Source organism: Rhinoderma darwinii, chromosome 5 (assembly GCF_050947455.1).
Source record: "Rhinoderma darwinii isolate aRhiDar2 chromosome 5, aRhiDar2.hap1, whole genome shotgun sequence".
NCBI classification, from domain to species: domain Eukaryota; kingdom Metazoa; phylum Chordata; class Amphibia; order Anura; family Rhinodermatidae; genus Rhinoderma; species Rhinoderma darwinii.
In genome coordinates this window covers 23,552,796-23,565,525 of record NC_134691.1, presented here as the reverse complement: position 1 = coordinate 23,565,525, position 12,730 = coordinate 23,552,796, and the positions used below count along the sequence as shown (strand labels likewise).

General features: G+C 41.9%; 1 protein-coding gene across 1 annotated transcript in view; it reads left to right on the top strand.

Annotated features, from left to right (window-relative positions):
- Positions 1 to 12,730, top strand: part of FER1L6 (fer-1 like family member 6) — a 91,410-nt gene that overhangs the window by 27,292 nt on the left and 51,388 nt on the right. Inside the window, exons 13-16 of the mRNA XM_075827964.1 lie at positions 51 to 200; positions 9,002 to 9,112; positions 10,038 to 10,199; positions 11,521 to 11,710. Of these exons, the coding sequence (XP_075684079.1) occupies positions 51 to 200; positions 9,002 to 9,112; positions 10,038 to 10,199; positions 11,521 to 11,710 (613 nt within the window). The remainder of the gene's footprint in view (positions 1 to 50; positions 201 to 9,001; positions 9,113 to 10,037; positions 10,200 to 11,520; positions 11,711 to 12,730) is intronic.

The window sequence follows — 12,730 nt, the reverse complement described above, 5'->3', positions numbered from 1 at the left end:
AAATATCTAAATGGGCCCATGTGAATGTCTGCGTTTTTATCACCTTATAGGGCAAACCTGAGTATATCGGTTCTACAGTGGCCCCGCCAACAGTGATACTCTCTGACAAGACTTACAGCCCCACTAAACTGGCCTATTACCCCCTGTTTTGTGGACACCTCTCTGGAGGAGATCTTCTGGCGGCCTTCGAATTATTCCAGGTGGGTACAAAAAAAGAAACGAGAAGGGAACAATATTTTTCTTTTGCATTATCATTGGCTTAAATTTATAGGCCAATTAATTTAGTAATTTCATGCCGGTGGCATACATAAAAGAGAGGGGGCTTCGTAGCAAAGATCACAATGAGCCCCTATTATGGTTCTGAGTCTTTGGCCAAATTCTCCAACCCCTTGTTTGTTAACAATGCAGTTCCTCTGGAGAGGGGAGTCCTGCACAGGTTTTCACCACTCAGTAGAAAAGGTGGAACTAGAAAGGGAGGTAAACACTGAAAAAATTACTTTTGGTGTAATCTATAGACCCCCCAATATAACTGAGGAGATGGAAGTTCAGCTATATAAACAGATGGAGCGGGCTTCACAGGCGGGTACTGTAGTGATAATGGGAGATTTTAATTTCCGGGATATTAATTGGGGTCATGGTTCGGCTTCAACTGCAAAGGGGAGACATTTCCTCAACCTGTTGCAGGAAAATTTTATGGGCCAGTTTGTGGAAGACCCGACTAGAGGTGAAGCTCTGTTGGATCTGGTCATTTCTAATAATGCAGATCTTGTTGGGAATGTCAATGTTCGTGAAAACCTCGGTAACAGTGATCACAATATAGTTACATTTTACCTATACTGTAAAAAACAAACGCAGGCTGGGAGGGCAAAAACATTTAATTTTAAGAAAGCCAATTTCCCCAGGATGAGGGCTGCAATTCAGGATATGGACTGGGAAGAACTAATGTCAAACAATGGAACAAATGATAAAATTTATTCCTACAGGTAATAAGTATAAACGACTCAAATTAAACCCCACATGGCTTACACCTTCTGTGAAAGGGGCAATACATGACAAAAAAAGGGCATTTAAAAAATACAAATCTGAGGGTACAGCTGTAGCCTTTGTAAAATATAAAGAGCTTAATAAAATCTGTAAAAATGTAATAAAATTAGCAAAAATACAAAATGAAAGGCAGGTGGCCAAGGATAGTAAAACAAATCCTAAAAAATTCTTCAAGCATATAAATGCAAAAAAGCCAAGGTCTGAACATGTAGGACCCCTAGATAATGGTAATGGGGAGTTGATCACAGGGGATCAAGAGAAGGCAGAGTTACTAAATGGGTTCTTTAGCTCTGTATATACAACAGAAGAAAGAGCAGCTGATGTAGCCGGTGCCAGTGCTGTTAATATATCGGCTGATATACTGAATTGGATGAATGTAGAGATGGTCCAAGCTAAATTAAATAAAATAAATGTGCACAAGGCTCCGGGACCAGATGGGTTACACCCTAGAATTCTTAAAGAGCTTAGTTCAGTTATTTCTGTCCCCCTTTTCATAATATTCAGAGAATCTCTAGTGACTGGTATAGTGCCAAGGGACTGGCGCAGGGCAAATGTGGTGCCTATTTTCAAAAAGGGCTCTAGGTCTTCCCCGGGTAATTATAGACCAGTAAGCTTAACATCCATCGTGGGGAAAATGTTTGAGGGGCTATTGAGGGACTATATACAGGATTATGTGACAATAAATAGCATTATAAGTGACAGCCAGCATGGTTTTACTAAGGACAGAAGTTGTCAAACTAACCTAATCTGTTTTTATGAAGAGGTAAGCAGAAGTCTAGACAGGGGGGCCGCTGTGGATTTAGTGTTTTTGGACTTTGCAAAGGCATTTGACACTGTCCCCCATAGACGCCTAATGGGTAAATTACAGACTATAGGTTTAGAAAATATAGTTTGTAATTGGATTGAGAATTGGCTCAAGGACCGTTTCCAGAGAGTTGTGGTCAATGATTCCTTCTCTGAATGGTCACCGGTTATAAGTGGTGTACCCCAGGGTTCAGTGCTGGGACCACTATTATTCAACTTATTTATTAATGATATAGAGGATGGGATTAATAGCACTATTTCTATTTTTGCAGATGACACCAAGCTATGTAATATAGTTCAGACTATGGAAGATGTTCATGAATTACAGGCAGATTTAAACAAACTAAGTGTTTGGGCGTCCACTTGGCAGATGAAGTTTAATGTAGATAAATGTAAAGTTATGCATCTGGGTACCAACAACCTGCATGCATCATATGTCCTAGGGGGAGCTACACTGGCGGATTCACTTAAAACCACAAAAAAGGCCATACTCACTAGGTAGGTGGGTGGGTGAAAACCCGTTCCCATCAGGACGCAGACGGGTCAAAGAATGCTGCAGAAGGAGTGTGCATTAAATAGTGATAGCCCCTCCCACTAGTCTTGAGGGGAGTGGCGGACTAAGTGCTCAAAGGTGTGCGATAAATGTGTGTCAGTGAAGTGCTAGGGTGTGAATGGATGGTAAAAAATAAATATGTATGTATGAAAGTGTCAGAACTGTGTAATAATGTAATAAAAATAAATAAATAAATGTGATGAATAGGGGTCAGTGCTGTGAATAGTACATGGGGTGTCAGTACTATGTGTAATACGTGGAGGGATAATGTGCTGGTCGTCAGGCATGGCGTATCTTGCCGAATAACAGCCTATTGGCTGGATTCACTTGTTGAGAAGGATCTGGGTGTTCTTGTAAATCATAAACTCAATAACAGCATGCAGTGTCAATCAGCTGCTTCAAAGGCCAGCAAGATATTGTCGTGTATTAAAAGAGGCATGGACTCGCGGGACAGAGATGTAATATTGCCACTTTACAAAGCATTAGTGAGGCCCCATCTAGAATATGCAGTTCAGTTCTGGGCTCCAGTTCATAGAAAGGATGCCCTGGAGTTGGAAAAAATACAAAGAAGAGCAACGAAGCTAATAAGGGGCATGGAGAATTTAAGTTATGAGAAAAGATTGAAAGAATTAAACCTATTTAGCCTTGAAAAAAGACGACTAAGGGGGGACATGATTAACTTATATAAATATATTAATGGCACATACAAAAAATATGGTGATATCCTGTTCCTTGTAAAACCCCCTCAAAAAACAAGGGGGCACTCCCTCCGTCTGGAGAAAAAAAGGTTCAAGCTGCAGAGGCGACAAGGCTTCTTTACAGTAAGAACGGTGAATTTATGGAATAGCCTACCGCAGGAGCTGGTCACAGCAGGGACAGTAGATGGCTTTAAAAAAGGGTTAGATAATTTCCTAGAACAAAAAAATATTAGCTCCTATGTGTAGAAATTTTTCCTTCCCTTTTCCCTTCCCTTGGTTGGACTTGATGGACATGTGTCTTTTTTCAGCCGTACTAACTATGTAACTATGTAACTATGTAACTATGATATGGAGCCGAACAGGACTTCGGCCCCTCCCTCCAAGAGCTCCAGCTGAATGGTCTGCCTCTATAGTATGTATTCCCTTGTTCTCATTTAATCAGTGGAACAGGCTGTATATATTGCAAACTATAGGGAAATTAAACTTTTAAAAAACTTTGGACATGTTATAGTGACATGTCAGATGGTTTGACCGGTGGTTGTCAGAGCACTGAGAACCTCACCAATCGCTAAAACGGGTGAGTGATGTACCGCTTTGTTTCTGACCGGCTTTCTTCGTAGTGATGTACGGGCTCATTAGAAAGTCTCGCTTGGTTTCCAAGTAAAGCCGATAAGAAACCAAGCGGCACATCACTCACCCGAGTACTTCTGCCACTTCATTTTAGCTACTGGTGGGGGTCTCAGTGCTCTGATACCCACCGATCGAAACTTCTGACATGTAACTATGACATGTCAAACGTTTTTTCAAAGTTTAGTTACCCTTTAAATTGTAAGATTTGCTACGGGTCTGGGCTGATGGGGAATTTCTGCTTTAATAGTTCGCTTTACTAATCTATGGAAATACTTTTATTTTATCTTTGACAAGGAACCATACAATTGTGTCCAATAGGGCAGACATATACACTACCGTTCAAAAGTTTAGGGTCACTTAGAAATTTCCTTATTTTTGAAAGAAAAGCACAGTTTTTTCAATGAAGATAACATTAAATTAATCAGAAATACACTCTATACATTGTTAATGTGCTAAATGACTATTCTAGCTGCAAACGTCTGGTTTTTAATGCAATATCTACATAGGTGTATAGAGGCCCATTTCCAGCAACCATCACTCCAGTGTTCTAATGGTACATTGTGTTTGCTAACTGTGTTAGAAGGCTAATGGATGATTAGAAAACACTTGAAAACCCTGGTGCAATTAGGTTAGCACCGCTGTAAACAATTTTGCTGTATAGAGGAGTTATAAAACTGACCTTCCTTTGAGCTAGTTGAGAATCTGGAGCATTACATTTGTGGGTTCGATTAAACTCTCAAAATGGCTAGAAAAAGAGAGCTTTCATGTGAAACTCGACAGTCTATTCTCGTTCTTAGAAATGAAGGCTATTCCATGCGAGAAATTGCCATGAAACTGAAGATTTCCTACAACGGTGTGTAGTACTCCCTTCAGAGGACAGCACACACAGGCTCTAACCAGAGTAGAAAGAGAAGTGGGAGGCCCCGCTGCACAACTGAGCAACAAGACAAGTACATTAGAGTCTCTAGTTTGAGAAATAGACGCCTCACAGGTCCTCAACTAGCAGCTTCATTAAATAGTACCCGCAAAACGCCAGTGTCAACGTCTACAGTGAAGAGGCGACTCCGGGGTGCTGGCCTTCAGGGCAGAGTGGCAAAGAAAAAGCCATATCTGAGACTAGCTAATAAAAGGAAAAGATTAATATGGGCAAAAGCACACAGACATTGGACAGAGGAAGATTGGAAAAAAGTGTTATGGACAGACAAATCGAAGTTTGAGGTGTTTGGATCACACAGAAGAACATTTGTGAGACGCAGAACAACTGAAAAGATGCTGGAAGAGTGCCTGACGCCATCTGTCAAGCATGGTGGAGGTAATGTGATGCTCTGGGGTTGCTTTGGTGCTAGTAAAGTGGGAGATTTGTACAAGGTAAAAGGGATTTTGAATAAGGAAGGCTATCACTCCATTTTACAACGCCATGCCATACCCTGTGGACAGCGCTTGATTGGAGCAAATTTCATCCGACAACAGGACAATGACCCAAAGCACACCTCCAAATTATGCAAGAACTATTTAGGGAAGAAGCAGGCAGCTGGTATTCTATCTGTAATGGAGTGGCCAGCGCAGTCACCAGATCTCAACCCCATAGAGCTGTTGTGGGAGCAGCTTGACCGTATGGTACGCAAGAAGTGCCCATCAAGCCAATCCAACTTGTGGGAGGGCCTTCTGGAAGCATGGGGTGAAATTTATCCCGATTACCTCAGCAAATTAACAGCTAGAATGCCAAAGGTCTGCAATGCTGTAATTGCTGCAAATGGAGCATTCCAAGACCAAAGCAAAGTTTGAAGGAGAAAATTATTTCAAATAAAAATCATTATTTCTAACCTTGTCAATGTCTTGACTATATTTTCTAGTCATTTTGCAACTCATTTGATAAATATAAGTGTGAGTTTTCATGGAAAACACAAAATTGTCTGGGTGACCCCAAACTTTTGAAAGGTAGTGTAAATAAATGGCAGTTAATACTAGTCCTTCTCAATGAATTAGAATATCATCAAAAAGATAATTTATTTCAGTAATTCAATTCAAAAAGTGAAACTCATATATTCCAGCACTTTTTTCTGTTAATGTTGATGATTATGGCGAACAGTTAATGAAAACCCCAAATTTAGTCTCAGAAAATTAGAATATTATATAAGGCCAATTTCAAAAATGATTTTTAATACCGAAATGTCGTCCTACTGAAAAGTATGTCCAGTATCTGCCCTCAATACTCTGTCGGGGCTCCTTTTGCATGAATGCGTCGTGGCATGGAGGCGATCAGCCTGTGGCACTGCTGAGGTGTTATCAATGCAGCGTGGCACGGAGGCGATCAGCCTGTGGCACTGCTGAGGTGTTATCAATGCGGCGTGGCATGGAGGCGATCAGCCTGTGGCACTGCTGAGGTGTTATCAATGTGGCGTGGCATAGAGGCGATCAGCCTGTGGCACAGCTGAGGGGTTATCAACTCGGCGTGGCATGGAGGCGATCAGCCTGTGGCACTGCTGAGGGGTTCTCAATGCGGCGTGGCATGGAGGTGATCAGCCTGTGGCATTGCTGAGGTGTTATCAATGCGGCGTGGCATGGAGGCGATCAGCCTGTGGCACTGCTGAGGTGTTATGGAAGCCCAGGTTGCTTTGATTGCGGCCTTCAGCACGTCTGCATTGTTTGGTCTGGGGTCTCATCTTCTTCTTGACAATACCCTATAGATTCTCTATGGGGTTTAGGTCAGGCGAGTTTGCTGGCCAATCAAGCGCAGTGATACTGTGGTTATTACACCTGGTATTGGTACTTTTGGCAGTGTGAGCATGCGCCAAGTCCTGCTGGAAAATGAAATCAGCATCTCCATAAAGCTCGTCAGCAGAGGGAAGCATGAAGTGCTGGGAAATGTCCTGCTAGACGCTGCGCTGACTCTGGACTTGATATAACACGGTGGACCAACACCAGCAGATGACACGGCCCCCAAACCATCACTGACTGCGGAAACTTCACACTGGACTGCAAGACACTTGGATTGAGTCCTCTCCACTCTCCCTCCAGACTCTGGGACCTGGATTTCCAAATGAAGTGCAAAATTTACTTTCATCTGAAAACAGGACTTTGGACACTGAGCAACAGACCAGTCCTTTTAAAGGCTTAGGAAACCTTTGCAGGTGTTTTGTGTTGATTCGCTGATTAGAGTGTGACACCATGCGTCTACAATCTTCAACTTTAACCCAAAATTTGAATTTTCTGAGATACTAAATTTTGGGTTTTCATTAACTGTTAGCCATAATCATCAACATTAAAAGAAAAGAAAATGCTGGAAATAGATCCCTCTGTGTGTAATGAATCTATATAATATAGGAGTTTCACTTTTTGAATTGAATTACTGAAATAAATGAACTTTTTGATGATATTCTAAATCATTGAGAAGGACTGGTATATAAGGTTGTAATCCATAATCTATTATAGAGTTATTTAATTTTGCACTCATTCATATTATGATATTAAAGTGGTTTTCTGGGATTTTTCATTGTTATCCTTAGGCTCAATTCACACGATGCATATGCAAATCCGCAGCGTAATACAGTACCAGCATAGTCAATGAGATTCCAGGAAATCTCATGTACACGCTGCAGTATTTTTCAGGACAGAAATTGACCTGCATGCATTATTTAGAATCCGCAGCATGCAAATTTATCTTCCGCTTGTGAATTGTATCTGCCTAGTGATGTGGAAAATCGGACCAAAGCCCGCAGCAGGAAAACGCGCCAAAAAACGCATTAAAAACCGCACTGAAAAATGCATAAAAAAATGCACGAAAAGCCATCATTATTTTATTAGGCGGGAGTCCTATCCATGCGCCCCACCATTCAGTAGTACATAGTGGGCAGTGGTCTCACTGGAGTGTCGCACTCCCTCTCCTGCAATACAGCGGCACACGCGACCATGCCAGTGTGTCTACTACTGCGGCTCTGCCCATTCTCTAGAATGATAAACAATATGGGAAAACTGCGCAAAAAGGCTTTGAGTGCAAATTGGCGAAAAATTACCCTTACTGTTCCCTTATTAGTATAATGACAAGCAATGTGTTTCGCAGCCGTAGCGTCTCCTTCATCAGGCGCATAATGTGAAATTGCCTGATGGATAATGTGAAATTGCCTAATGAAGGACCCGTAAGGGTATTTTTTCACCAATTTGCACTCAAAACCTCTTTGTACATTTTTGCATCCATATTGTTTATCCCTCTCGCTGGGACAAGTCCTTCACTCAGAAAGACCCGTGGCTAGCAGTTTCCCGAACCATCACTCAGACTAATTTTGACTACTAGGTTGTCATGCCTCTAGCACGACTCTACCAGGTGAGTGTATACCCTTCTCTTTTCTGCCTCTCTCATTTATTGTGGGATGATGATGATGCCTTATGTTGCGCCATTGTGTGCTTTTTATTTTTTAAGGGCATTCTCTTGAATGGGCTGAGCTGCAGTACCAGGCGCAGCCACACTCATACGGATGTCACTGTGTCAAGTCCTGCAGTAAAGTAGCAGAGGTGCTCCTGGAGCGGGGACTCCCAAATGATCACACATTGATGATTTACACTAAGAATAAGTCATCAATGTAAAATCCCGGAAAACCACTTTAAAGGGGTTTTCTGAGATAAAATGACTTTGTGTTAATACCTGTAATTTATTAATGTAAATACATTTGTAATATACTTACATTTTCCAAATTGGCCCCGTTTCCAGATGCTGCCGTGGGGTACTTGACGAGTGACGTCACTCTCTGGCCGCTGTGTTGATCTTCAATTCTTTTCTGGGTATACGACACGTCACTTGTGCCGTGCCGTGTATGGGCTGTTCTGTTGTACCGCTCGTAACATGCATGCGCGATCCCTGCTGTTATCTCGAGAACAGCAGGGACCACGAGAACAGCAGGGACCGCGCATTCGCATTACGGGCTGTACAGCAGAACAGCCTATACACGTCACGAGTGACGTGTCGTATACCCGGAAAATAATTGAAGATCAACACAGCGGCCAGAGAGTGACTTCACGCGTCAAGTACCCCACGGCAGCATCTGGAAACGGGGCCACTTTGGAAAATGTAAGTATATTACAAATGTATTTACATTAATAAATTACAAGCATTGACACATAGTCATTTTATCTCGGACAACCCCTTTAATTATTCAGTGAGTAAACTGCAGTACAATTATCTAATGCAATGTATATGATGTAATGGAGAATTTATAAAATTATTACAAGCCTTAAGTATGTTCTTCTGACAGTAACTGGTCTGTATTTACCTCCTCAGATTCCCGAATCTGGTGCCCAGAATCTGCCACCCATTGATGCCCCGGATCCCAGCCAGCTCTACTCAGTCCCGGCAGCTATACGCCCCGTATTGAGTAAATACAGAGTAGAGGTAAGAGATCCAAACCAATGGTATTAATAATTCACCATTGTAGAAGCACATACAGGTGAGGAAACTTCAACTATGTCAAAATAAGATGAATCGACTGAGATCACAACTTTCATGTTAACTAATAAAAGTGCTGACCAAGGGATAGGTCACTGAAGAGCGTGTAAGCTGGGATTCTTTACACCATACATTACATCTATAGGCGATCGTCAGCAGTGAAACAGGATTGAGTTTTCTATACAAACCTCATATCCATCCAGTGCACAGTTAGAGGCACTGACTCTTAAAGGAACACTACAGGCAAAACTGAGTGTGTTATGCCTACCTAGTACAGTGTCTAAGGGGGGCGGTGCCTGACACAATGATTCTCCCCTGGATGTTCTTTGAATCCCTGTGTCATGCACCGCCCCCTCAGGCCCTGTACTAGGAATAATACATTCTGTACGTTTTGTTCTGAATGTTCTTTGAAAACTTATTTTTAGAAATGTAAACATAAAACGTGACCTTTTAATTTATGTAGTTATGTCACAGGTTGATTCGTTTCTATTTCCACCAAGTAGGAGGAGAAGCTAGCTACTTCCTCTGTCACTGATTGACCAGAAAAAGAAAATCCTAACAATCCTATAGGCTATAAGTTAGGATGAGAGCTCGGGTCTGTATGAGACATCCATTTTGGACAAGTAAACATTTAGCCATGTTTCACACTTTATAGACATGGTGTCTCTGTCCAGTGAGAGACACGGGAAAAAGAGCCCTAAATTATTGCTAGGATGAAAAAGCATTTGGGTGACTGGGTGACAAAGAAACCGGCCCATTTAAAGTCAATATGGCTGACATTAGTAGCTGCCAAACAGCTACTTCCTGTCTCAGAAATTGTAAGCATACGTTTGTAGCTCAACATCCCTAATTTTCAATACCTGTTTTCAAGGTCCTCTTCTGGGGAGTCAGAGAACTGAAGAAGGTGCAGTTGTTGTCTGTGGATCGCCCTCAGGTGATGATTGAATGTGCAGGAAAAGGCGTGAAATCCTGTGTCATTCAAAGCTACAAGAGCAACCCGAACTTCAATGTTATGGGAGACTGGTTTGAAGTGGTGAGAGACATTTTATTACATCGGACTACGTTCAATTTTAAAGAGGCCTGGTGTCTGATTGGCTGAGCGACATGTCAATCACTGCACTGACCCAAACATCTGATAAAGTTGTACATCATTTATTGTAGCGTTTCGTGTTCACAATGATTCAACCCCAATGAGATTATGCTGAACATATAAGAAAATATATATTTCTGAATATTTATTTGATGATCTCTACATATTGTCAATGCAGTAGAGCTAAATATGTAATTTACCACATCTCATTGTATTATCACTGCTATTTGTGCTTTTACATAGGACTGCACTTTTATCATAGCGCACAAAAAAAAACAGTTAAATGAAAAAGTCATCTCTGCTATATCTGAACATGCAGAAATATATTACTATTATCAACACAAGGGTTTTTAGACTTGTAACATTGGTAGCATATGCCTAGGACCCTCATTGATCATGAGAGTGAAGGGCCGTGATGCTTGGTGGAAAACTGTGGCTTCTTCACATTTTTTACAGAGACAGCGCCGCTCTTGTTTGGAGGCTGGGTGTGGTATTGCAGCTCAGCCACATTCTAACAGAAAAAAGCCAGTGATGCTACTAATAGCACTTAATGTTTGTATCAATTGTTCTAAAAAACTATAATTATTCTGATTAGTTGCCCAAAGTAACACCGCACTTCTTAGTCCCCATACACATGACCGTTGTTTTATGTGCGTGTGCTATCCGTTGTTCAATGGAAAGCACACGGAACCATTCATTTCTAATGGCCCCATGCACAAGACCGTAGTTTCCACTGTTCTGTTTGTGGGTCGTGGGACAGAGCGGCAAAATTTGGATCAGGTCCTATTCCTGTCCATATTTGTGGCTCTGTCTTGCCCGGGACGTGAACATCTATGGAGCAGACGGAACGGATGCGGAGGACACGCTGATGACACAAACCACAAAAAACGGTCAATGGAACCCTAGTTTACAGTCTGCAAAATACCAACGTCGTGTGTATGTAGCCTCATATGCATAATTTTCTATTCATCACCCAAAATACATAGCGGGATCAGGCAGACGTCATTATTTAGCTGCACAAAGGTCCTAAGGAGCTGACACATTGGGGAAGATTTACTAAGCACATTGCTCCAAAAAATGGAGTACATGGTTTGCGAGTTGCACTGAATATATAATACCATGTGCACCATTTGATAAATTTGGTGCAATTTGCACCATTTTTGGAGACTCCTAAATTCATGAGATGATAAATCTCCAAAACACATTCTTATCTGCACATATATTCTACATAAGTCTTACAGTGATGTCAATTGTACTGTCCTAGGAACTGCCAGAAAATGAAGTGCTGCACCCTCCACTGAGTATCTGTGTGGTGGACTGGAGGGCATTCGGACGGAGCACACTGGTCGGGACCCACATGATCAATTGTTTGAAGCAGTTTTTGTATAAACCTTCTGAGCTGGACACCCCAGCACTACCGGAGGCTGAAGAAGAAACTGCTCCCACTCAAAGTGGTAAGAAACTCTTAGAAGCTTGTTAAAGGAAACTTTCCCATGTAAATTCTTACCCGAAGTCATTAATCAGGTAGCATAATAATAACTAGACTTTCCTAAACTTGAGGCAAGTTTGGTACCCACCTCCCAAAAAAAACTACTTTACGTGCTTGCAGTGGGAGAGGGAAACATATTTTGCTATGTGACCCTGCCATAACCCTGTATTTACACTTTCATCATAAATAAAGGGAAGGGTTCTTTACAGTAAGAGCTGTTAAACTCTGGAATGCCTAACTTAATGTTTAATGTGGGTCAAGGTAGTGCTAGTGTAGAAAACACTTACTATCAGACAGAGAATGGCTAAGGAGACACAGTTTTTCTTCCAGTTATGCATTGACCCATGTGGACCTTGTGCACTTCTTGTCTTGCTGATACTTGAGTTGGTGGACTGATGGAGCAGTCACTATGGGTCATAAGAGGCATTGCCATCATCACATCGGATGTGGAGTGCAGCAAAGACGTCACAAAGTTGCATAGCTTCTCACTACAGAGTAATTAAGATCACCCTTTATTGCAAAAAGGCTTCTTTACAGTAAAAGCGGTGAAGCTGTGGAATAGTCTACCTCAGGCAGTAGTTTTAGCAGCAATAGTGGATAATTTCAGTAAAGGTTCTCCCTTGGAGAGATGGGGTCTAGCCCTGGTTGGTCCCTTACCCTTTGCTACTGGGTGGTGAGAAGCTATACAGTACTCTCTCCAGAGAACCTGCCTTGTTAGCAAGCTAGGGGGTGAGCAAATTTTTCTAAGGGTCAGGAAGAGGGCAGAAACCGGCAACATAACGGGGGGCCTATTTCGATCTTTGCTACTGCCCCCTTCTCTTCGATGCTAACTACTGTGCAAGCCATACGTCAATGCGTAATGGCTAGATGTGCTATTGGGATGAATGGTGCACAGGTACCCTATAGCATGCATGCGGTTGGAGAAAAACTCAGAACATTTACTGTATTATAGCAGAATTATCTTTTCATATTCTCATTGTATAAG